At 41.7% G+C, this 25,709-nt stretch overlaps 1 protein-coding gene across 1 annotated transcript; it reads right to left on the bottom strand.

Moving 5' to 3' along the window:
* Positions 1-18,897: 18,897 nt before the first annotated feature.
* Positions 18,898-19,851, bottom strand: LOC107567575 (olfactory receptor 52K2-like). The gene has a single exon (XM_016253266.1). It carries the CDS (start codon positions 19,849-19,851, stop codon positions 18,898-18,900), a length of 954 nt encoding a protein of 317 aa, XP_016108752.1.
* Positions 19,852-25,709: the final 5,858 nt, after the last annotated feature.

The raw sequence follows: 25,709 nt of genomic DNA, 5'->3' as shown, positions 1-25,709 counted from the left end.
GTTCTGCGGTCACTTCGTGCCATTCACACTCCGGGTCTGCTCATCCGTACGACCAATGAGCTGTCATGAGCTACTCTCCCGGGAGAATGGAGACTCCATCCCCAGACGGTCCAGCTGATTTGGAGACGTTTCGGAGCCACTCAGGAAGACCTGTTTGCCTCTCCAGAAACCTCTCACTGCCAGTTGTTCTACTCCATGACCGAGGGAACTCTCGGCACGGATGCACTGGCACACAGCTGGCCGCGGGGCCTGCACAAGTATGCGTTTCCACCAGTGAGCCTTCATGCACAGACACTGTTCAAGGTCAGGGAGGACGAGGAGCAGGTCCTGCTTGTGGCGCCGTATTGGCCCACTCTGACCTGGTTCCCCGAACTAAAGCTCCTCGCGTCAGCCCGTCCCTGGCAGATTCCTCTGAGGAAGAATCTACTGACACAGAGATGGGGCACCCTGTGGCACCCGCATCCAGACCTCTGGAAACTTCATGTCTGGTCCCTGGAAGGAACGCGGAGGTTGTAGGTGACCTACCCCAAGAGGTAGTTGACACCATCACTTCGGCGAGAGCTCCATCTATGAGACACGCATATGCCTTGAAGTGGAACCTGTTCGTCGAGTGGTGTTCTTCTCACCAAGAAGATCCCCGGAGATGCCCGATCAGGGTCGTGCTTTCCTTTTTTCAGCAAGGGTTGGGGCGAAGGCTGTCTCCCTCCACACTTTAAGTCTGTCGCTAAAAAAAAATAAAAAAAGATTGCTGCTATCCATGACCCGTGGAAGGGAAGTCGGTAGGGAAGCATGATTTGGTCATCAGGTTCCTTAGGGGGGCGAGAGACTTAGGTTTCATATGTGAGACCTAAGTGGATCCCATATGTGTAAGATCCACGGTATAGCCTCAGAGCCCGCGTTTCCCCGGCAGACTTCTTCCATTTTCAAGAGGGTTACAATCACCTCCAATTTTCCATATGCACCTAAACGGATGTTCATATGTATATTTGCTTCCGAAACCTCCTTCAGGAAGGAAGGGGCTTCCGCAGCGTCCCTGTTCCAAGTGGAACGGGTACGTTTTCCCAGTGTTATCCAATCTCACTGAGTGGGTAGCGCTATGACAAGAGTGAATGGTCTTCTTTTTGCGAGCCCCGGCCTACAACACAAAAGGGCGCAGGTGGCTCGCACAGGACACTGGAAGGGGCAGCATCCATGGTAGGGATCCCAATTCGTCGGTCACTGACGTGACTTGGAGTGACCGACTGAAAGGGAATGTCTTGGTTACGTATGTAACCCTCGTTCCCTGAAGGAGGGAACGGAGACGTCACGTCCCGTCGCCACGGCTGCTGTACCACCGCTGAGTGGCCGGGTCACCGGCTCGGCTCCTCTGCGAAAACCTGGTATGCATTGCACCGGCTGCCATTTTATGCTCACGCTGTGATGCAATAATTGCATGTCAATGTGCATTGGCTCGTTTAGTTACACTCAAAGTAGATTGGTCTCTTGAAGCGAGATCCCAATTCATCGGTCACTGACGTGACTTCTCCGTTCCCTCCTTCAGGGAACGAGGGTTACATATGTAACCGAGACGTTCTGTTAGAACAAATATGTCTTATTCTTAAGAAATGACTATAGGGTGAACCCTGTTTTAATGATTGCACATGGCTACTTGAAGTATGTAACAAGCTTTTAATATATGATGTTTTATAAACAATATTCGGGAGGAGCACGATCGGATAATCAATCAGTCCGGCCCAGGTGGAGCTCGTCAGATAATCACCTTAACAAGCACATACGTTTATATATACAGCCAACTTACCTCAGTTCCACAAAAGTTTTCCAGCATCCCACCTCCACCCCAACACCTCACTACTATTCTAATTTCCTCCCAGTCTTGGGATGGGGGGGGTTCTCTTGGTTCGGGCTTTAACCCGAGCTCGGAGCCCTCCCTCTGGACAGCACGCCAAATATGCTACTAATTGCTTAATCACATTATATGTTAGTGTGAACTCGTGAAACCCATTTTTGATAATGTTTGATCCACTTTCCAAATTTTTGTATTAAGAAATGGAAGTTCTCTATCATTATGTTCCATATTGAATTTAATCGAATCACAAAAACTATTTATATATTCATAACAAAATGTAGTTCCTCCGAGCCCTTGAAAAGTATAAAAATGCCATTGATAGATGTCCGATGTAATAGACCTTTATTGGAGAAGCAGTTGTTGAAAAACACAAACCATTCTTGCCAAAAAAACTAAAAAAAACACAGTATTGCTAAATCCGGTGCAAAAACAAGAAGCCATTGCAATACCTTGAGGTTGCAAATAGCAATCATTTTCATACAGAAAATTATTTTTAGTAAGAATCTTTTTTTTTTGGATACACAGAAAACAAATGTCAAGGATTGAGTTCTTTGCTCTTTGGTGAAATTTATAGAATGACCAATGGCCATAGAATGACTGTCTCCTTCGTGGCCTGGTGCAGTTCTTCGATCGTGCCCTAGCCCACCTCCTTGCCTTTGTCAAGGTCTCGTAGCAAGGTATGCCTGTAACAAAGCCGATGTATGCAGACACACACCAGCCTGACCTGCTGCCGTGTAAGCCTTTCCCACCAAGACCGTTGTTGTTCTGCATGACTTGTTGGGTAATGTCAAGGCCTTAAAGGATTATGCAGTCAGGGGACAGTAGCTCACAAGTGTCTGTTCCAGCTTAGGCATGGCTTCATACCTGTGCTCACTTATATTGAAATAATTTGATACTTGCAGGCTGAAGAGACAGGAAGAATATCATTTCTTCCATGATCTTGACTCCCCAGTGAGGAGATTAGGAAAAAATATGTAGGCCTTGACATAGAGGTTGTGATTTTACTTGTAGGTATTGCTTGTCCAGTTTGCTTTTAGGATGATCTTCCCGCTTCTAAGCCGGTTAGTCAATGTTTAATGGGAGGGTAGGCAATTTCGGAAAGGCTAGCAATAGCAAGCTAGCTTTGAAAGCAAGATCCCCACCATCCCTGCATAATCACTCTGCAAAGCCGCGCCTCCTCCAAAACACATGCACATGCACAGGCAGACCAGATGCTAACCAGTAGGATTGTTTGAGATGCGCCTTGCCTGAAATGAAGGCGAGAGTAGGCGGCTGCAGTGAGGGGAGGAGTGAAATAAGTGCAGTCAAGACGGACAGTTCTGACCTCTAGAAGTGGAATATATCCTACAAGATCAAAGGCAGATATCGCGTTATTCTCACTCACATGCTGTGTTGCTAATTAACATGATATGATTTCAGTTCTGTTGCTTTTATATGAAAATAAATACGATGAACAAGACACTCAAAGTGCTTGCTATTTAATACCATACGAAAGATGTATTTATCATCCATTTTTATTTTAATACAAACATGTATTTTAGATTTTTATAGAAATATGACAACAATCACATATCTCACACAGAGATCGCACTGTCATAGTGTTTGGGAACATTCATGCATAATTTAAATACATAATCACATTGAACCAGATAAAAAATAAAACATTTTAGAAGAGAACGCAGCATCACAGTTGTCTGAACCAATGAGCATTAAGCTGTGTCGTCAGTCAGTCGTTTCCCATCATGCTTTCGATCAGCGCAGTCGGTGAAGAGAAACTGCGCTCGACTGCGCAATCCGACACAGCCGCCTCGCCGTCGCGAGAGTTTTTTGGCACATGTCAGCATGACATCAGAGCGAGTCGGAAATAACTCTGACACTTTTCTAACTGGCATGCATCTCGCAGTGATCACCGGTGATCGGTTCTGTGCAGATTTTGCTAATCTCAAACAAGCCTATTGATACAATGAAAGATGGTGTTGGTGGAGGGTTGAATGCAACGTTGTCAGATTACCTTACATCTCATTCACCGGTGAAAAACATTACAGTACAAACCACATGATATTACAATAATAACGCCTTTCATTCTCACTGGAATGCACTAATGAAGGATCATGTCTGTGCAAACAGGGTGCGCAGAGGTATGCAAATACATATTTTGACAGGCAGGCAGGACAGCCTATCGTAATCTTCAGACTGAACATTTCATGGTCCTACTCCTTCCACAGACGATATAAATAAATTTAGACCACTTAGTGATTGCTATCGGGATGTGAAGAGAACAATGTCCACCAGCTCTTCATAAGTAAGAGAGTAAGGGGCCGAGTCCTCAATCTCTACTGCCTAAATGCTGAGCACATCTACCGCCACAGAACTAGACAGCTGCAGCATCTGGCTGGTGTTTTGACCCTGGACTATTTCCTTGATTCTGTTTGTTTGCTGCCTGTTATCTGGATTACTCTTTTACCTCTGCCTTTTATATTTTACTCTTTGCTGTTACTGGACCCTGTCTGCATGACTACGCCTTGTTAAAGCCTGCCCTGCATTTGGATCCCCAACTAGCATATTTATGATTAATGTCATTTTCTAGGAAGTATTGACTTGGACTGGTTAACACATCAGTGGTTGTCAGTAGGACCAACATCACGCTGTTTTCAGAATTTCTGCTGATTTTGATGAAATATGGTGAATGAGTTAAACAGACCTGAAAGTATACACACTAATTCAGGACAACTCTGGCCTTGTGGGTCCATTTTCCTGCTGAGTTTAGCTCCAACCTTGATCAAACTCACTGTAGCTTTCTGATAATCCTGAAGACCTTGATTAGCTTGTTCAGTTGTATTTGACCAAGGTTGGAGCTAAATTCTACAGGAAAGTGGATCTCGATGGCCTCTCTGATATCAGAAAGCATTATCTAATTTGTTAACATGTCATAAACAAAAATGCAAGGGAGGGAGAATTGTTGAACTTTGTGAATGGCGGACATTTTTTTTTGTGAAAATGTAAACAAAAAACAAATAAATAAAAAAAATATTCTGTGGGCACACAGTCTTATAGGCCTACTTGTATTTAGGCCAATCAATTTTGTTGAACACACAAAAGAGCAATGCAATAGGTATCCATATGAAAAAAGTAACTTTCGATAGCTTTAACTCAGTGCTCATTACTAAACTGTGTTTATTTGACCAGACATCTCAAAGGTCTTAAGGTTTTAGTTGCTATAACAAGGTTCAGACTAATAATACATGCCAAATTGCACTCAAGGGCACAGGTGTAAGTTCAGAATGGTCCGAGAGACACAGTTGGCATCACCAAGGGCCCAATTATCTCTTGTCCATGTTATTTAGACTTGCTTGTTCACAAATGATCACAAGTGATATCATAACTATATTCGACAAATTACATCATCCATTTACTGTACACTGAGTTATGGACAGTCTTTTATATCAGAGGCCCATTTCAAAAAGGAAATTAAGTGAAAACTCTTGAGTATGTTAAAAACTGAGTATGTTAACCCTGAAATGAGGGAAACTCTGGGTTTTCCAAGTCAGAATGGAAGGTTTGTCAAACCCGAGAAAGCAGGGTAAGTCAAGTCAGTTTCTGAAAGAGAGGTAACTCAGACCATGTTAACGTACGCTGTGAAACCTATAGCCTGTGTACAACATGGTCGGAAACCCAGAGTTTCTTTTGGTCTCCTTCCCCTTTTAAAAGCGTAAGCGATGTTTAAATACCTCATTCATTCATTCATTCACGCTGTAAAAAAAAAAAGTGCATTTTACTTCAAACAAGAAAAAAAATATTAATACAAATGGAACCAAGATTATTTTTCTTAAACCATTGGCAGATAATTTGCAAAAAAAGAAAAAAAAACACTTAAAAGACTAAATACCTTATGTAATTTTTCTTATGTAGAAAATGCATCTTGATTTAAGAATCTTTAAATATTTTGACTGGAAACAACAAGACAAAAATACTAAGTAAGAAAAGCATTTTTTTGCAGTGCATTCATTCATTGCACATATTTTCATCATGCAGACACTCTGAAAGTGACAACAATGGCATGTCCTCTTATACTGAAACCTGTAGATATAGAGGCTGTATTAATTCGTAGGGAGTTACATTTACATTGGGAGAGGATTATTTCTATTTTTTTGCCATATCTGCATGTATATTTATTTGATGGGTACCATGTTTAAATATATCGTTTTCTAAACTGTATAACATCAGGGATGCAGAGCACATTAGTAAGGTCGCTGCATGCAGAGCAGTAAGGAAAGTGTGCCTTGCTATCATGCTCTTTCTTATAACATTTGTGTAGTTTTCTGAGCACAAACCCATCAAAAATAAAGCTGATCTCTGTATGAAATGGAAGGATGCCAGATGGAAGGGTAGTTCGAGATACAGTGGTGTGAAAAAGTGTTGGCCCCTTCCTGATTTCTTATTTTTTTGCATATGTCACACTTAAAAGATTCAGATCATCAAACTAATTTTTATATTACACAAAGATAATGCAAGTAAATACAAAAAGCAGTTTTTTAATGATGATTTAATTTATTAAGGGAAAAAAGCTGTCCAAACCTACCTGGCCCTACGTGAAAAATTAATTGCCCCCTAAATCTAATAACTGATTGTGCCACGCTTTGCAGCAACAACTGCAATCAAGTGTTTGCGATAACTGGTAATGAGTCTTTCATATCGCTGTGGAGGAATTTTGGCCCACTCATCTTTGCAGAATTACGAATTACGGTTTTATGTTTTTAGCTGCTTTTTTTTTTTTTGCCTGTGGGGTACCATGAAAATTAATATTACTTAAATAATTTACCGTTATGCCACTTTTTACCTTTGATATTATAACAGTGATTACGAATTAAAGTTACATATTGACTCGAAAGAATTCAGACGTCTTTTTGTCGGGTGCTGTTGCCATGGTGAATCATATTTCTTCTATTTTTCTTTTTTGCCCGTGGGATACCATGAAAATGAAGATTAGTTCAATAACTTACTGTTCTGCCAGTTTTCACCTCTGATATTATAACAGTGATTAAGAATTAAAGTTACATATTGCGTAGTATGCTGAAGTCTTTTTGTCGGGTGCTGTTGCCATGGTGAATCATAATTTCGGAGTTCCATTGATCATAGCTTTTCATAGTCATAGTGCACGTGCTAAACTCAGAGTCAGCCTACTCAAGAGTCGATTGAGCTACCTCGGTTCAGCTGTTCTGAACCCCGAAAACTCAGTTTCCCATCTCAGGGTAAGTCAACTCAGAGTTCAAGTTTCAACTCCGAGTTAGTTGAACCTCCTTATTGAAATGGGCCCCAGATGTTTTGGCATTATTTACTGTGTTAATTGTACATGTTTGAAATAAATAAGAGCTACAAGGTTTGTGTGTGCGTTACATATGAAAAAACAGTGCACAACAGAACAACAGTAAAAATAAAGTTGCTCATGACAATGTAACTAAAATCTCATGGTGGTTAACTTTGAATCATGCACTGTAAAATCCAATAGTTTACCTTACTTAGATCAAATTAGTTATCTTTACTTAGTTTATATATTTACTAGGTTTTATTAAGTTACAGCTAATTTCAAGGCAAATAAAACAATTTACTTACTGCTTTTAGTGATGCTTACTTAAAACATTCAAGTAGCCACAAAGGAACCACTGACATTAATACACCAGTGAGAGGCACTAGTGCACTAATGTTGCTAATGTGCAACATAACAACAGAAGAAGAAGAAGAAGAACATTTTTGAGGCGGGGCAATTCTTAATATACTTTTCACTCATTTCCACCAATTCTGCAGTTCTCTTTCTCTAGTTGCATTCACTTGTTTCCAGAAGTCATTTTGAATGTTGAATTGTCAATACAACTGAAAACTTTTAGAGAACATCACATAAGCTAACTTCATTAATTGATGTTGATTTTCCAAAAATATTTAGTTTGAACTCACCACTATAGTCATTAGTGCTCCCTTTGGTTGGGCACCTGAAACTTGGAATATTATAATGATATTATAATATAATAAAATTTAATATAATATAGGATTGAATATTAACAAAGACATTTGCTTTCTTGTTCCAACCCCTACTTCTTTACCAAAAGGGTAATTTGTAATTCCTAATGGCACTGAGATGTTTATACTGACTTATAATGACTGGATGCTTACAACTGATAGTGGAGATTAGGACAGTGGCCAGTCCCATTCTCCTTCCTTTCCCATCACACATCAGCTCATAGAGGTGTTTAATTTAAATAAAAATGAATCAAATATTTTTAAAGTGGGCACAAAAAGCCTAAAGGGTCTTTAATATAACTATAATTTAAATTGGTATAGTGTCCTCATGTTGTTTGGATGGGCTGCCACATCGACCTTATACTACCACTGTACAGATGTAGTTGGATTTAGTGGGTAGGTGTAGAAATTAGCTTTATGGAAAGGGACAAATAAGGTCATAAAAAGACAGCATCCATTTATGATTTTAATATGTTGTTGTTTTTGCATACTTTAACCCGATTACCCTATTTTTATTTAACCCTTTATTTAACCTTTACCCTATTTTATGTTTTTCTAACTATCAACCCTATGACTTCAAACCTGCTCCTGGGGACCCACTGTCCTGCAAAGTTTGTTTCCAACTTGCTTCAGCTTGTCACGAATAGTCTGGTTTAGTTTTCTGTTCCCATTTGCCTGCCTGAGTTTTCTAGTTAGTTTCCTTGGTTGTCAATTAGTCACTCACACCTGTTTTTTTTTTTTATTGCACTCTATTATTTAAGCCCTGTGTCCCTGTCTGCGAATGCACAGCTTAAGGATTTTTTGGTGAAGAATAACATTGCAGATACATTCCAGTCAGGGTTTAGAGCCAGCCATAGTACAGAGTCAGCTTTTTGAGAGTTTCTAATGATATTCTATGTAGTGTTGATACTCAAAATAGTGTCATTCTATTACTGTTAGATCTGACTGTGGCATTCTACACAGTTGATCATAAGATTCAGGTTGGCATTCAGGGTTTAGCCTTGGAATGGTTATCCTCATTTTTAAGTCAGTCTAGCAGACTACTCTTCATCTGTTGCTCCTCTCAATTTTGGGACCAGTTTTGTTCTCCCTTTATATGCTCCCTTTAAGATCGATCTTTGAAAAATATGGCATAGCATTATCATTTGTATACTGATGACTCAAATTTATTTACCTTTGAAATGTGGGGATACATTTTCCTTTCAGTCTCTGTATGAATGTTTGACTGAAGTTAAGTCAAACATTCATACAGAGATTGAAAGTTAAGTGTTGGTTGGCTAACAATTTTCTCCAACTGAATGAGGATAAGAATGAGTTAATTTGGTAAAAAAGGGACGTGGGGAGGATGCCACGGAGGGCCATGGGTTGCTTCCAGGGAAAATCATTCGGTTTCTGCGTTCAAATCATAAATGACTCCTTGTGGTTCCTTGATCTCACTTAAAATGTAAAGGTAATCAGGCTGTCTGTTGCAGCTCCAAGGCTTTGTAATGACCTTCTTCTGTCTGCATAATCTTCTCCTACATTTTGTCAGGAAAGGGACAGAGGACTCAAATGCAGTTCAAACAAAAGAGAGAGTTTATTCTGAACTTCAGAACACAAAGCCAGCAAAAGAGTGAAACACAAAAGTCAGGTGAATGAAGTGGTGTGGTGCTCCCTGCGCACACATCCACCAAGACAGAGGGCTGAGAGGAACTACTGGAAATGCCCAGTGTAGCACTCCCAATCCGGCCTCACTGTCCACATATGAATAATTAATTCCTTGCCATCCATACGGCACAAAAACACATAAGACATACCCACACCGAAAGAAGACAAATACAGGAATATATAGGGAGTGGGAACGAGTACCAGGTGCTGGCTAATGGAGCTCGCAGCACCGCGAGTTAGTGCTGATTGCTCCACCACGTGTGGATGACAATGACAGCACCAATACAACCACCACGTGCAAATGACAGCGACAGCACACAGGTGAATGGCAGGAAGCAGTCGGAGAAGGTACCGGTCATAACACATTCAATGTATTTCAGAGTGCGCTAAAACTCTTCTCTGTTTTCTTTAGCTTTTGAAAATGCTTTAAATTTGTTGTTTATTATTGTGTGGTATGTGTCTTATTAGTTTGTCTATTTTTATTATTTTATTTATTCTTCCTGTACAGCACTTTGGTTCCCCATTGTGGTGTTGAAAGTGCTTTAGAAATAAAGTTTGAGTTGAGTTGAGTTGATATGCGATCCTGAACAACACCGTTACAGAATACCGGACCTAGACCTAGAATATTTTGTGGGGGGTTTTTTGTGTCCTAAGACCGCCTCCTCCTGGTGGGGAAACCCGTCGCTCCCCTCCCGGGCCTGTAGGCATTCGTCTGATCTGACCGGCGGTGCTTATATGGCTTGTGGGGAAGCTGACTCCGCCTTACACGCTATGGTATTACTGCAGGTTCATCAGACCAAGACACTGAAGGACCTGCATGAGGGTGGTCACGATTCGGAAGCGACGAAGCGACGAAGGTCACAGCGAGTTTTCTGGGTCGTGCGATGTCCACACTTGTGGTCCAGGAGCGCCATCTCTGGCCGACATGAGGGACACCGACAAGGTACGGTTCCTCAATGCCCCTGTGTCCCAGACCAGCCTCTTCGGCAACACGGTCGAGAGCTTTGCCGAACAGTTCTCGGCTGCACAGAAGCAGACTGAGGCGATCTGTCACATCCTGCTCCAGCGGGCGGCTGCTGCCTCGACCCGTCCACCGGCCGCAGCGCCCGAGCCTGCTCGTCACCAAGGGCGGCCCCCTGCATCTGGCCCCACTCCTGCGCCGCATCCGCAGCAACCTCCAGCCAAGCAGCGCCATTGAGCCGGGACGAAGGCAGGCCGTCCCGCCCGTCCAGACCCCCGTCAAACCTGCCGGTAAACGAACGAGCAAGCGGCCCTGAGACGGGTGACCCAGAGATGGAGGGATCTGCTCTACAGGAGATGGTGAACGCACCACTCCCTCCCCCGGAGGAGGGCCGGGTGAAGAATCATTTGTTTAGTTTTCCCCCGCCGTCGGCCTCACAGTCGATGGTACCCAAATTCTCGACAAAAGAGTAGTTTTCTCTATCTCTGGGTCCCAGGAGGGCATGGAGAGTTGCAGACGGACCAACACCGGACCACACTCATCCTCCTCTGTCACCAGCAGGCAGTAGCGGGCGGTTCGAGAGCGTCAACAAGGGCCCTACTCACGCACCCTCTGCCAAACTGTGGAACCAGGTAAGCGTTGCACCGCACACTCAGACCCCCTTTCGGTCCGTCTACAAGCTGCTCGAGTTGGGTCCCTGTGTTCCACCTCACTGCCCCACTGCGTGTACGGCGGTGGTTCCGCTGGTCCCGCTTGCACGGTATCTGGGTGCCAAGGTTATTATAGTTTAATTTTAATATTGTTTTCAAATTTGTTATAAAATTCAGTTTAGTTTTTATTAGTTTCATTAATATTTTTTTTGTTTAGTTTTTATTTTGTGAACACATTTTTATTTAGTTTTTATATAGTTTAGTTTCAGTTTTAATTAAAGTTTAGCAGAATCAACAGATCACTTCCAGAGCAAAGGCCAAAGAAAGACGCAGGCATAATTTAACCTTAGTGAGGCAACCGTTTAGAGGCTAAATTAACGCATGCTGAGATTGATTAGATGGTAAAAGTATACAAATATACACCGAAGGAAGCAGTCAAGCCTTTTTACTATATACATCTACACAAGTTGCACTTAATGTTATATCTATCTATCATGGTGTGTTGAGATATTTAATATGAAAATAATTGTAGCCTAATTTGGTTATATGTATTTTATCACTTTACCGTGAACAGCCACGCATAAATCATAACTGGGACTAATGAAAAGTACAGTAACTAAGTACATTTACTCCAATACTTTACACCTCTGGAAATTAGTAATAACGGCAATCGTATTTAACAATAAAGGCTCATATTTGAATATGTTATTTTCTTTATTTATGAAGAATTATAAGCGTGTGTAGAGCAGAGTCATCACAAGATGCTAGGCCAAGTTTTGTATTGTTTACAGAAAGGCACGTTCTCATCTTTTTTTTCTGTTAATTATGTTGCTCTGCATGTCTGTTTCTCTTCAAAGCACCAACTTGCCTAATGTTGATTTGATTGCTTGTGTTACATGAGAAAATAAATAATTTTGCCTACCTAATGTTGTAGATTAATGTGGGTGCGGTTTGGGTCACGACTCACGGTCTTTATGTCAAACTCCATCAGATAACCCCATGCGCATGATGCGCCTTTTACAGGTATTTCCCTAAACTGTCATAAAGCTCATTTATTTTTCCGCCAAGGGATGATAACATAATGATTACGAAAACGATTATTTCTTTTTGTTAATTATTATTTTATTTCAGTTAGTTTTTTCAGTAACTGTTGTTAGTTTTGTTTCATTTTAGTTTTTCAAATATTTTGACATTTTTATGTTATTTCAGTTTACGAAATAGTTTTTTCATCAAGTTTTAATTTTAGTTTATGAAATTAACCTTGCTGGGTGCCTGGCTAGCGCTACCCGGCCCGTCTCGCTGGCTTCTGCGGATCATCAGTCTCGGCTATGTAATTCAGTTCGCCCGGCGTCCCCCCAAGTTCAGTGTCTTGCGTGTGGAGATCGCTGTCCTGCTGGCGAAGGACGCAATAGAGCCGGTCCCTCCAGCCGATATAAATAGAGCCTCTACTTCATTGTACCGAAGAAAGGCGGTGGGTTATGACCAATCTTGGATCTGCGTCTCTTGAATCGGGCCCTTCACCGGTTAATGTTCAAGATGTTGATGCAGAAACGCATCTTCGGGTGCGTCCGTCCCCGAGATTGGTTTGCAGCGATCGACCTAAAGGATGCGTACTTTCATGTGTCGAAACCACGCCACAGACCATTTCTGCGGTTTGCGTTCAAAGGACGTGCATATCAGTACAAGGTCCTGCCCTTCGGGCTGTCCCTGTCTCCCTGTGTCTTCACGAAAGTTGCGGAGGGTTCTCTTGTTCCCCTCAGAGAGCAAGGTGTTCGCATCCTCAACTATCTCGACGATTGGCTTATACTAGCACAGTCTCAGGATCAGTTGTGCGAGCACAGGGACCTGGTGCTCCTGCACCTCAGCCAGTTGAGTCTTTGGGTCAACTGGGAAAAGAGCAAACTCTCCCCGACGCAGAGGATCTCTTTTCTCAGTATGGAGTTGGATTCGGTCGAAAAGACAGTGTTCAATACATTCAAGGGCAGGACAGCGGTCCCACTGAAACAATTTCAGAGGCTCCTGGGGCATATGGCAGCTGCAGCAGCAGTTACACCGCTGGGGCTGCTTCTTATGAGACTGCTTCAGCACTGGCTTCATGGCCGAGTCCCGAGATAGGTGTGGCAGCGCGGCATTCAACAGGTCCAAGTTACACCAGCCTGTCACCATACCTTAACCCCGTGGTCAGAACTTGCGTTTCCCCGGGCAGGGGCACCCCTAGAACAGGTCTCCAGGCATGCTGTGGTTTACATGGGTGCCTCCACCACCGGCTGGGGGGGCCACATTCAATGGGCAAGCAGTGTCTGGGGTATGGACGGATTGTGGATGCCATCCCCCTGGCTTATCAGGTACAGGGTGTGCCCTGCCTGCTCAGGTTGCGAGTTCACTCTACTAGAAATGTTGCATCCTCCTGGGTGCTGGCTCGTGGCGCCTCACTGACAGATATTTGTAGAGCTGCGGGCTGGGTGGCCCCCAACACGTTCGCTTGATTCTATAGCCTTCGTGTGGAGCCGTTATCTTCCTGTGTTCTCACCTCAAACGGGTAGAGGCACTGAGAGGCCCCGGTTTAGTTTTGACTTGCTAAAACTGCTCCAGAGTGTCCATACTGTAGACCCGGTCAAGCTTCTCCATCCCCTCAGCAGCCAGACGTGGCGGAACATCCGGTGCCAGGCTCTCACTCGATGAATCCTTGAGAACCAGTAGAGGGCTGGGTTCCATATGTAGAGACCTAAGTTGCATCCTCCTGGGTGCTGGCTCGTGGCGCCTCACTGACAGATATTTGTAGAGCTGCGGGCTGGGTGACCCCCAACACGTTCGCTTGATTCTATAGCCTTCGTGTGGAGCCGTTATCTTCCTGTGTTCTCACCTCAAACGGGTAGAGGCACTGAGAGGCCCCGGTTTAGTTTTGACTTGCTAAAACTGCTCCAGAGTGTCCATACTGTAGACCCGGTCAAGCTTCTCCATCCCCTCAGCAGCCAGACGTGGCGGAACATCCGGTGCCAGGCTCTCACTCGATGAATCCTTGAGAACCAGTAGAGGGCTGGGTTCCATATGTAGAGACCTAAGTGGATCCCATTTGTATAAAGTCCACGGTATAGACTTTACACAAAAACTTCTGCCATTTCCAAGAGGGTTATAATCACCTCCAATCTTCCATATGCACCTAAACGGTTGTTCATATGTGTAAGTGATTCCGAAACCTCCTTCAGGAAGGATGGGGCTTCCGAAACGTTCCTGTTCCAAGTGGTACAGGTACGTTTTCCCAGTGTTATCCAATCTCACTGATTGGGTAGTGCTACGACAAGAGTGACTGGTCTCTTGTTGCGAGCCCCGGCCTACACCACAAAGGGGCGCAGGTTGCTCACCCAGGACACGGGAAGGGGCAGCATCCATGGTGCTTTGGTAGGGATCCCAATTCCTCGGTCACAACGTGACTCGTAGTGACTGACTGAAAGGGAATGTCTCGGTTACGTATGTAACCCTTGTTCCCTGAAGGAGGGAACGGAGACGTCACATCCTGTCACCACAGCTGCTGTACCACCGCTGAGCAGCCTGGTCACCAGCTCGGCTCCTCAGTGAAAACCTGGCATGCGTTGCACAGGCTGCCTTTTTATGCTCACGCTGTGATCAGCGGCAGCTGGATGCAATCATCGCATGCCAATGTCCATTGGCTCGTTTGGTTTTCACTTAAAGTAGATTGGTCTCTCTAAGTGAGATCCCAATTCGTTGGTCACGACGTGATGTCTCCGTTCCCTCCTTCAGGGAACGAGGGTTACATACATAACCGAGACGTTCTGAGTACTCTATACTTTTTTCAGGTGAGTTCATTTAAAATAATATTTCTTAATTATTCTTAATATACATTGCAGTTAAGTAATTAAGTGATTAATTAAGTGCTGATTGAGCATTAGTGACAAACTCCTGCTGTTAACAAGCCAAATTACTGAAGGAAAGGAAACAAGAGAAGAAAAAAAAAACCCACTACAACTGACTACACTACACTACACTACAACTGACTTCTAGCCACAGCCTTAAATGAAATCAACTAAAATAAAAGACATTAAATCTCGCAAGATTTCAGCTGAGGCTGATTAAACAACTTCACAAACAGCATTACAAGCTTCATTCATTGCAGCCTGGTCACCAGCTCGGCTCCTCAGTGAAAACCTGGCATGCGTTGCACAGGCTGCCTTTTTATGCTCACGCTGTGATCAGCGGCAGCTGGATGCAATCATCGCATGCCAATGTCCATTGGCTCGTTTGGTTTACACTTAAAGTAGATTGGTCTCTCTAAGTGAGATCCCAATTCGTTGGTCACGACGTGATGTCTCCGTTCCCTCCTTCAGGGAACGAGGGTTACATACATAACCGAGACGTTCTGAGTACTCTATACTTTTTTCAGGTGAGTTCATTTAAAATAATATTTCTTAATTATTCTTAATATACATTGCAGTTAAGTAATTAAGTGATTAATTAAGTGCTGATTGAGCATTAGTGACAAACTCCTGCTGTTAACAAGCCAAATTACTGAAGGAAAGGAAACAAGAGAAGAAAAAAAAAAACCACTACAACTGACTACACTACACTACACTACAACTGACTTCTAGCCACAGCCTTAAATGAAATCAACTAAAATAAAAGACATTAAATCTCGCAAGATTTCAGCTGACTAACCAGATTGACTTGATTTCTGTCATACAAAAGTTCTTGAGAATTAACAGAGGTTTAGATGTTTTTTTATTGAAAATTATATGTCACCATTAATGTGGCTAGTGTTTCCTTTAGTTGTTCAGTTGGCCCTTAATGTTTAACATTAGTTTTTCTCTGTCTGCTATAACATTGTTTTATATGGTACAACAGGTAAGAGAAACAACAACAACAATAATGATGATTAACATAAAATCATCATGTAATGTTTTGATTTGCTGGTCCCAAATTGATGATGGTTTTAAATTCACATTATTGATTAAATTGGCCATACTAACATTCAAATGTTCAACAGTGCTGTGCGAGTCTGAAGGATATTGAAAAACACTTTTGAGCTCTTGTATCAAAAAAACACACACAGACATCAAGAATCAGTGTATGAATCTCAACAACAGTGACATGATTCATGGTGCAATACATTCTGGGTGCACTATATAAAACTCAACCATAGCTTCCAGCATGCATTGCAGCCTAAATTATATCACCGTTGTTGAGATTCATATGCTGATTCTTGATGCCTGTTCATGTCTCAAAGGATTCAGGAGATGAAGATGGTTGGTTTTTTAAAACCTGATGTTGGATCTCATGCTGTAGAATGACAGATATTATATATATTATATAATAATATAATAACACATCACCTGTATAACAATTATAATATCACTGAATCAGACTACTACATCATGATGTCATCAACAAGAAAGCAAAATCATCTGATCATATTTTCTTCTTGCCTTTCTTACCATAACAAACACCGTTACAGTAGCCAGAGAAAAACAAAAGTTAAAAAGTCAAGAGTCAAACTACTTAACTGAAGCAAATGCCAATGCATGATATCATCATCAACAAGAAAGAAACCTCATCTGATTATATTCTTTCTTGCCATAACAAACACAGTTACAGCAGCCAGAGATAAAAGTCAAGGTTGAAATGTCAAGAGTCAAACTGCCCAACGGAAGCAAAGCCAACCGCCATACCGGTGATTTCAAACCAAACTATTATTTTCAATAAAACATCAACATCTAAACTTCTGTAAATCTGTAAGTCAATAAGAACTTCTGTAGACGTCCAGCAGAAATCAAATCAAACTTGTTAGTAACAAGTGAAGCTAGTAACGCTGTTTGTGGTGTTGTTTAATCATCCTCTGCTGAGATCTTAAAATTTGATGTCTTCTTTTATTTCAGATTATTTAATCTAAGGCTGTGTAGTCACTTGTAGTTCTTGTATTTCTGCTCACCTTTTCTCTTTTTCAGTTTTTCTTGTTCATCTTTCCTTCAGTGATTCTGCTTGTTAATAGCAGGTTTCTTCAATAATGCTTAATCATCACTTCATTAATCACTTCATTATACAATTATTATCCAATTATCATGCTGGGAACTAGAAATTTGCTCTTGAGTTCTGTTTCAGTTGAGTTCATCAACCATGGCGCCTTTCTCCCTTGACTCTGCCATGGGCCTCCGTCCTGGCTGCGCTCTGGCTCTCCATCTGGCTACTCCTGCTCCTGACTCCACCCTTACTCCTCCCTCTGTCATTTTCTCCCTGTTTTTCACCTGCTCCATGTCCTCTTCCAGAGCCTGTCCCTCCCTCCTCAGTTGGTCCATTTATGGTGTGAGTTACCTGCCTTCCTGGTTTAGAATTCTGTTCCCGTTTGCATGCCTGAGTTTTCTAGTTAGTTTCCTTGGTTGTTAATTAGTAACCCACACCTGTTCTGTAGTCCTTGATTTCTCTAGTATTTAAGCCATATGTTCCCGTCTGTTCCTTTTCTGATATTGTTAGTACATGTCAGTTGTTGTGTTGTGTTTTCTCCTGGGTATTCCCATTAGATTTATTATTAAACACTGTTAATTTGTTGGATTCTCCTGTGTCGTGCGCTTGATCCTCCAGAACACTTTTACACAGCTCACCTAGCCTGTGATTTTTTTCAATCAATCAATATTTCAAAGTAAATTGATTAAGGTTGTTGCTAAACTCTGCAGGATATTGGGTCCCCAGGAGTAGGGTTGAAAAACTAGGCCAGGGGTGTCCAAACTTGGTCCTGGAGGGCCGGTGTCCTGCAGAGTTTAGCTCCAACTTGCCTCAACACACCTGCCTTTAAGTTTCTAGTATGCTTAGTAAGAACTTGATTAGCTGGTTCAGGTGTGTTTAATTGGGGTTGGAACTAAACTCTTCAGGACACCGGCCCTCCAGGACCGAGTTTGGACACCCCTGAACTAGGCTATAAAGCAGGGGTTCTCAACTCTGTCCCTCGAGGTCCACTTTCCAGTTGCTAAATCACGTGCCAACAGTTGTACATTCATGATGATGTAAACATAAAATGTTTAAAATAATAGTTTTTTCTTTACATATAACATCATTTTACTTCAGAAGACATTGATTCATCCACTCATGGGTCTCATGGATTACTGTTAAGAAGGCTGTATGTGCTTTTTGGAGAGTCAACATTGTGGTGCCCAAAATCAACACATTTCATTTTTGGGTGGACTATCTCTTGAATGTTATTCATATTGAAATATATACTGTACTTTGAATGCCTACTGCTGGACGGATTCCTTTTTGTTCTCCCTCACCTTTCACTGAATAGTGATCAAAACTATTGGATACTACAATAATGTATCAAACATTTATTACAAATATTAAAACTGATTTATTAACTCAATAGATCCATTTACCACAGTCAGAATCTCACACATGTATTAAAATGCAGTATCCATATTTTGCATAACAATTGTTTACAGAGTCTATTTGCCTAATTAAAATGCTTACTGTGCCACAAAATGTGACAATATACCTTTATGCATCACAGATACAAGCATGCCAACTTTACTACTACTACTAATAATAATAATTTATGGAATGTTGATAATACGCATTACTTTACTAGTTGCTGTCAGGGTACACATGACACAAAATATATTTGCATCTGTATATAGGATCCCATCTCTTTAGATGCGTTTGTTAACAAACAGACAAATTCAATAAATCATACAATTTTCTTCCATCATAACAATAGCTTCTTATATTAATTACATGTTCAAAGTATTATCATGTTGTAATATTCATCCATTTGTAAAAGCCATTCATTTTTTTAAAGGAAAGACCTTAGAATTTTTTATGAACTTCAGAAATGTTTGTCTTATTTCTTTTATTCTCCATCCATAGATTAGTGGGTGTAGACAGCTTGGGAAAAATAAATAGATTATGCTTATAAATATACGATTATTAGAAGAAATGTTGTTCCTTATTCTGTATGACAAATATGAAATCAAAGCAGTCGTCAAACTAACTGACAAGACAATTAAGTGAGTAATGCAGGTGTTTAAGGCCTTCATGTGAACTTTTCCAGATTTCAACACAGAGATAAACATTACAACATAAGACACAGTAATGAGAATAAAATCTGCCACTGCTATAAAGAAAGCAGACAGAAGTCCTACAATATTATTAATGGATATATCTCCACAGGCTAACTGAACCAATGCCATGTGCTCACAAAAACAGTGATCAATGACATTTGTTGCACAAAATGTCAGTTTTCCAGCCAGAGAGACCATGGTGAAAATCAGGAATCCATTTCTGATCAGAGGTGCAAAAACAAACTTTACAAAGTTAGGGATTTCCATGTATTTGTGATAGTAAAGTGGTTTGCATATTGCAAAGTATCGATCCAGTGCCATCCAAAAAAGCAAAGTAATTTGAAATGCTCCAACAAAATGAATGCCACACATTTGTATCAAACAACCAGTTAGAGAAATCCCACTCCAGTTCAATAAAAAGTTAAGCAGCATGTTAGGTACAAAAAATATGGGCATTATCAAGTCTACAACAGCCATAACACCTATTAGAACATACATGGGAGAGTGCAGAGACTTTTGCGTTTTGATCAAATATATAAGAATAGAATTTGCTGTGGTAGCCAATAAAAACATCAGAAAGAAAGGGATAAATAAAAATGGCCTCCATTCTCCTAGGCTGTAGAAACCATTTAATCTGAACTCAGTGAATGAGACATTTTGTGCAGAAAGATCCTTCATGTTGAAAAACCCTTTGTACACGGTGTACTGTACGCCAAATGAACCTGATGAAACTAAAAAGAGAAATTATACAGTAGCTATTCAAGTTTCACTACAGTCATTTAAATTATACTGTACTAAGGAATGTAAAACAAATGTAAACTCTAAATTATATTCTAAATCATTTTCTGCACTGCTAATGCCAATAAAATAAATAAATAAACAAAATAATTCAGACATTTTTTTTTATTGTTATACTGTGATATGAATTTGAATAAGACAATCCTTACTTTTCTCTAACACTTCAGCAAGTCAGAAGTACATGAATGACTCATTACATGACACGCATAAAATGAATATATAACTGAGTAAAGAAATTCCCACATTGTACTCCCCCCATTACATTGCTGAAGAGTGCATTGAAAGCTTGACGTATATCATGGTCTCTAAATACACAAGTGTTGTGTTCCCATGAGTCGGTGCATTACTCCCATAGAGAAATAGAGCTCATCTCATTTTTGCTGTATTATAGGACTGCAGTTTCTGATACAAATTGTTTTCCAAGATCTAGGATTTTTTTGTGACCAACAATCAAAAGTAATCACAAATGTAATGCATACTTGTTAAAAGTTTTCTGGACAGTAGCATGACAACCTAAGATGTTAACTGAATGAGACAGACTTCTGTCAGCTTCTGTCATATGATTAATGTCATTTTCCAGGAAGTACTGACTGGACTAGTTAATATATCAGTAACAATGAGTAGGATAATATGGAACAACACACTGAATTTCTATGCTAATTTTGAGAGAAAATAAGTTGAATGAGTTAAACCAGTGGTTCTCAATTACATTTCTCGCGTACTACCACTGCATATTTTCCATGTCTCTCTTATTTAACACACCGGTAAGACTTTATAATAACTTTCATTAATAAATCATTAGCAAACATTATATAATGCTTAATGTATCATTAGTTAATATGTATTCAAAGAGTTAGAAATGTGAGACAATGTGCTTGTTAATGTTTGCTAATAAACTTATTAAACATTAGATGATGTTCAAACAAATCATTATTTCATGTTAAAATGCTTACAAATGTCATTAAACTTGATCAAGCACATATTGAAAATCTACAAATGATTTTAACAGATGTTATAAAATGATTAAAATCTTGTGTTAATGCAGAACACTTTTGCTGCTATTAAGGTGTAATACGGGTAAGGTTAGGGACAGGTTTGGTGGTATGGGTAGGTTTAAGGGTTGGTTAAAGGGTCAACAGTGTACAGGGGACAATTTGATTATAAGGGATCATAGTTCAATCTGTTTATATTATATTGTTTTGATAAATGAACAAGTATTTTCTTTAAAAAAAAGTATTTGTTTTCCCCTGTTTATTTATGATTCAAGGAATATCCTGTTTAATAATATTATATATATATATATATATATATGGAGTAGTATTCTAATGTGAGTGTTGAGCCAATATATATATATTTTTTTGCACCAAAAATTACAACCTGTTTTGTCTTTAGCAAGCATTAAGCTAAACTTAAACAGCCACCCTTTACACAAACCTTGTTACATTAGCTAAAAATCCAATGCCCATAAAGATACTAAATGTGTAACGGGGCTAGTGAGACGTGTGGATCCATCTGCAAGCTTTTATTTAAGAGACGTGGTCATAACAGGCAGGGTCGAACAATGGCAAACAGGTATATGGCGGGCAAAACACAAGAATAGTCCTAGGGCTAGCGTAGGTCAATGATCGGCAGACAGAATCACAGGGGCGAGACTAGAGGGATAAATCCAGGAAAACAGGCAAAGATCAGAAACCGAGAAAACAGACAAGGCAAGGCAAGGCAAAACAAGGAAACACGGGCAGGATAACAGAAACTAGGAATAATAACAGGCTAAGCAATACTCGGCAGAGAATGGTTGTTTGAGTGAGTGTTATATAGTGAGTGAGTAATATGAAACAGCTGTGTGCAATCAGTGCTGTGTGCAATCAGTGCAATGAATGATGGGATATGTAGTCTGGGGTGAAATGCAACAGTGTGTAGTGCGAGAGTCAATGATAATGGAAAGGGTGACCTCTGATGGCTAGCAGACGGAAGTTCATGGACCGAATTCGTGACAAAATGATTAGTAATAGTTTATAAACATTTACAAATGATGAATAGTTTCCACTTTAGATTGGGTACTGCAAAAACATGAACAAATAATTAATATATTATTTGTTAAGATGCAAATAGAGCTCTACACAACAAACAGACCAACAAATGAAGATCATATGAACTGAAAGTTTACTGAAATTTGTAAGCTTTTCAATTTATATTAAATAATCATATGTTAGTAATTAGGTAATGTTTAGTAAGTTAATTTGTAAACATCAACAAGAACATTATCTCATATTTCTAGCTATGTGAATATATATTAACTAATGATCTGTTAAGCATTATATAATGTTTGTTAATGATTTATAAATTAAAGTTATTATAAAGTGTTACCAACACACCTGATTCAGATCATCAGCTTGTTAGAAGAGAGCTCCATGCATGAACTGTGTTCTGATTGACATGGTCCCTACACAGTCCCTGAGCACGGGAAATCCATTAAAGTTTACTTCACTTCGGAACATTAATTCAATGATTTACGCTACGCCACGGCCTGCAGCATCTTCACACACAGACAAAACTTACTTGAGAAGTGTGAAGTGTGACATAATATACCTCTGTATATACATACAATTTAAATTCACATCTCACACACTTTAATGCCATTTGAATGGAACAAATATGCTCACTTCGAACTGGAATAATGGTGGAATATCCTGTGATGTCCACTTCGCAGGCACTTACAGTCAAATAGAACAAACGTCTGAAGTAATCAGACATACATACAAAATGTGAAGAGCAGTCTCAAACAGTTAAATTGTGAATGACAGACATTTGAATTCTGTAGGCACAGTGTCTTACAGGCCTATTCTAACCCATGTTGAACACACAACAAAACCATGGTTAATACTTGAGGCACACACATTGAAACCATTCATATACTGAATCTTCAGACCAGGTCTGTGAAACTGCAAGCACATCTACTTTACACTCAGTTTACATAAAAAAAAACAAAAAAACAAACACAGATCTCTACATAAGACACATTATTCAAAACTAACAGTGCTTAATTTGGGAAACACTGCTATTTAAATGCCACACTTATTTACTGATTACCAACACCCAATGATTATGTGTGAAAACACTTCTACCTAATTTGCCTAGAAATAATAGCTTGAGCACTATAACTAAGCTGCAGGATAACTCTCTTGGTTTGGACAACAATTGAGGCCCATTTTGGAGAGAGAGTTAAGTGAGAGTAAGAAGAGGACGAGGAAGAGAAAGAGGACAAAGAAGAAGAGGATGAGGAGTACAAAAAGGAAGAGTACAGAGGATAAAAATCACAGATGAGATTCAGACAACTGTCACGGAAACACCTGCCTCACCCACCGAATCAGCCTCCTACACCCGCTCACAATCACCTGATTACTGATCACAGACACCTGCACCCACTTACCACACCAGTCAAATACTCACTCACCTCATCGACTGGTCTCAAGCTTCTCAAGGTTACAAGCTTCTCTCTATGGGTTCCTTGCCTCCCGATCTGCCTGTCAAGCCTCGGATTCCTCAGTTCTCGGCCGGAGGACCAAAGTGTCAACCCCAGATAAGACTGTGTTCTCTGCTTCCGTTTATTCCTAAATTGATTCTTTTCGTTGGAAGCTACTCCTAAGTTCCTTTGAATAAACTCCCCGACTTACGTTAACCTGTCTGTTTGCCTCTTTGTCCCGGGTTGTGACAGAAGACCAGCCCCTCAAAATTAAACGGATACAAGACGGACTCATGGATTCTCAGAGCACATCCTCACCGGAACCCTTACCCTTCTGGACTGTCACCACCTCCCCACCTGCCTGTCCCATGGCCCAGCCAGCAAGCTTTTCGGGTGAGGCAGCCTTTTGCAGCGGGTTTTTGCTGCAATGTTCCCTCTACCTGGAGATGCAACCACACCTGTTTGTGACCGAGCGGGCCAAGGTGTCGTTCATTATCTCGTTGCTGTCTGGACGAGCCTTGCAGTGGGCCGAAGCCTTGTGGAATGCACAGAGCCCGTGGATTCACTCGCTGGATGGCTTTGTGAAACACTTCCGGGAGGTATTCGGCCAATCGACCACGGAGGTCACAGTGTATGAGGAGCTCTTTCAACTGCCGCAAGCCGAGTTTTCCATCCTCGGGTATGTGCTGCGCTTCCGCACTCTCGCCGCTAGCAGCGGCTGTTGGAAGCTACTCCTAAGTTCCTTTGAATAAACTCCCCGACTTACGTTAACCTGTCTGTTTGCCTCTTTGTCCCGGGTTGTGACAGAAGACCAGCCCCTCAAAATTAAACGGATACAAGACGGACTCATGGATTCTCAGAGCACATCCTCACCGGAACCCTTACCCTTCTGGACTGTCACCACCTCCCCACCTGCCTGTCCCATGGCCCAGCCAGCAAGCTTTTCGGGTGAGGCAGCCTTTTGCAGCGGGTTTTTGCTGCAATGTTCCCTCTACCTGGAGATGCAACCACACCTGTTTGTGACCGAGCGGGCCAAGGTGTCGTTCATTATCTCGTTGCTGTCTGGACGAGCCTTGCAGTGGGCCGAAGCCTTGTGGAATGCACAGAGCCCGTGGATTCACTCGCTGGATGGCTTTGTGAAACACTTCCGGGAGGTATTCGGCCAATCGACCACGGAGGTCACAGTGTATGAGGAGCTCTTTCAACTGCCGCAAGCCGAGTTTTCCATCCTCGGGTATGTGCTGCGCTTCCGCACTCTCGCCGCTAGCAGCGGCTGGAACGAGGCCGCCCTGCTCTCGGTCTTCCGCCGAGGCCTCAACCTGGTGTAGGATCCCGGCCTTCAAGATGTTGAAACCCTTGAATCTATAAACAGATACAAACGTGTGCTCACGCGCTTACCATCAAAAGCGACCAGCCATCTAAAACTTAACACTTCAGTGATACTTCGTTGAAATCTTCAAAGAGCTTAAAGTCGTGCAAACTAAGACTTTCAGCAGAACTGCTCACGCCTCTGCTTCATCTCCGCTCCAGCACCAGAGCCCATGATCACGGATAGCTACCACCTATCGTCCACGGAACGATCTCGGAGACTCACCCTTGGCCTATGTCTCTATTGTGGATCCCAGGAGCACCAGCTCCGCACCTGTTCCATTCGTCCATCATGCCCAGCGGTGAGTAATATCCAGATCACTCCTGATGTGTCTTGCATGCCTCATATAAATGCTCTTCTAATTTATCACACCCAATCCTTTCCAGTCAAAATCCTCGTGGACTCCGGAGCTTCTGGGAATTTCATCTCCTCCCGTAGTCTCGCCGGGTTACAAATTCCCCGCTGCAAAAATGCCACGACCTACCAGATCACCACTGTCCAGGGAAAGCCGCTGGGCAAGGGGCTGGTGCGGCACCACACGCCCGAAGTCGGTCTACGGATTGGATGTTTCCACACCGAATGGATCTCTCTACTGGTGCTGGAGGAGGCCGTCGTGGACATCGTCCTGGGACACCCCTGGCTCGCCAAACATCAACCCACCATCACCTGGAAGTCCGGAGAAATACTCAAGTGGAGTGCGGAGTGTAAACAGAAGTGTCTCCGAGATCTGCCTATCCCGATCTCCATCCGGAACGACCTCCCTGTCTGTTCCACCTCGGTGGAAAGCCCGGATTCATTGCCTGTCACTCCTCCTCCTCCCGAATACCAGGCGTTCCAGGACATGTTCAGCAAGCTCGCTGCTACCCACCTTCCACCTCACCGGCCATGGGACTGTGCCATTGACCT

This window comes from Sinocyclocheilus grahami, unplaced genomic scaffold (assembly GCF_001515645.1).
Source record: "Sinocyclocheilus grahami isolate Dianchi unplaced genomic scaffold, SAMN03320097.WGS_v1.1 scaffold1170.1, whole genome shotgun sequence".
NCBI lineage: Eukaryota > Metazoa > Chordata > Actinopteri > Cypriniformes > Cyprinidae > Sinocyclocheilus > Sinocyclocheilus grahami.
Note: the sequence above shows the minus strand (reverse complement) of the source record. Positions and strands in the feature narration are given on the sequence as shown.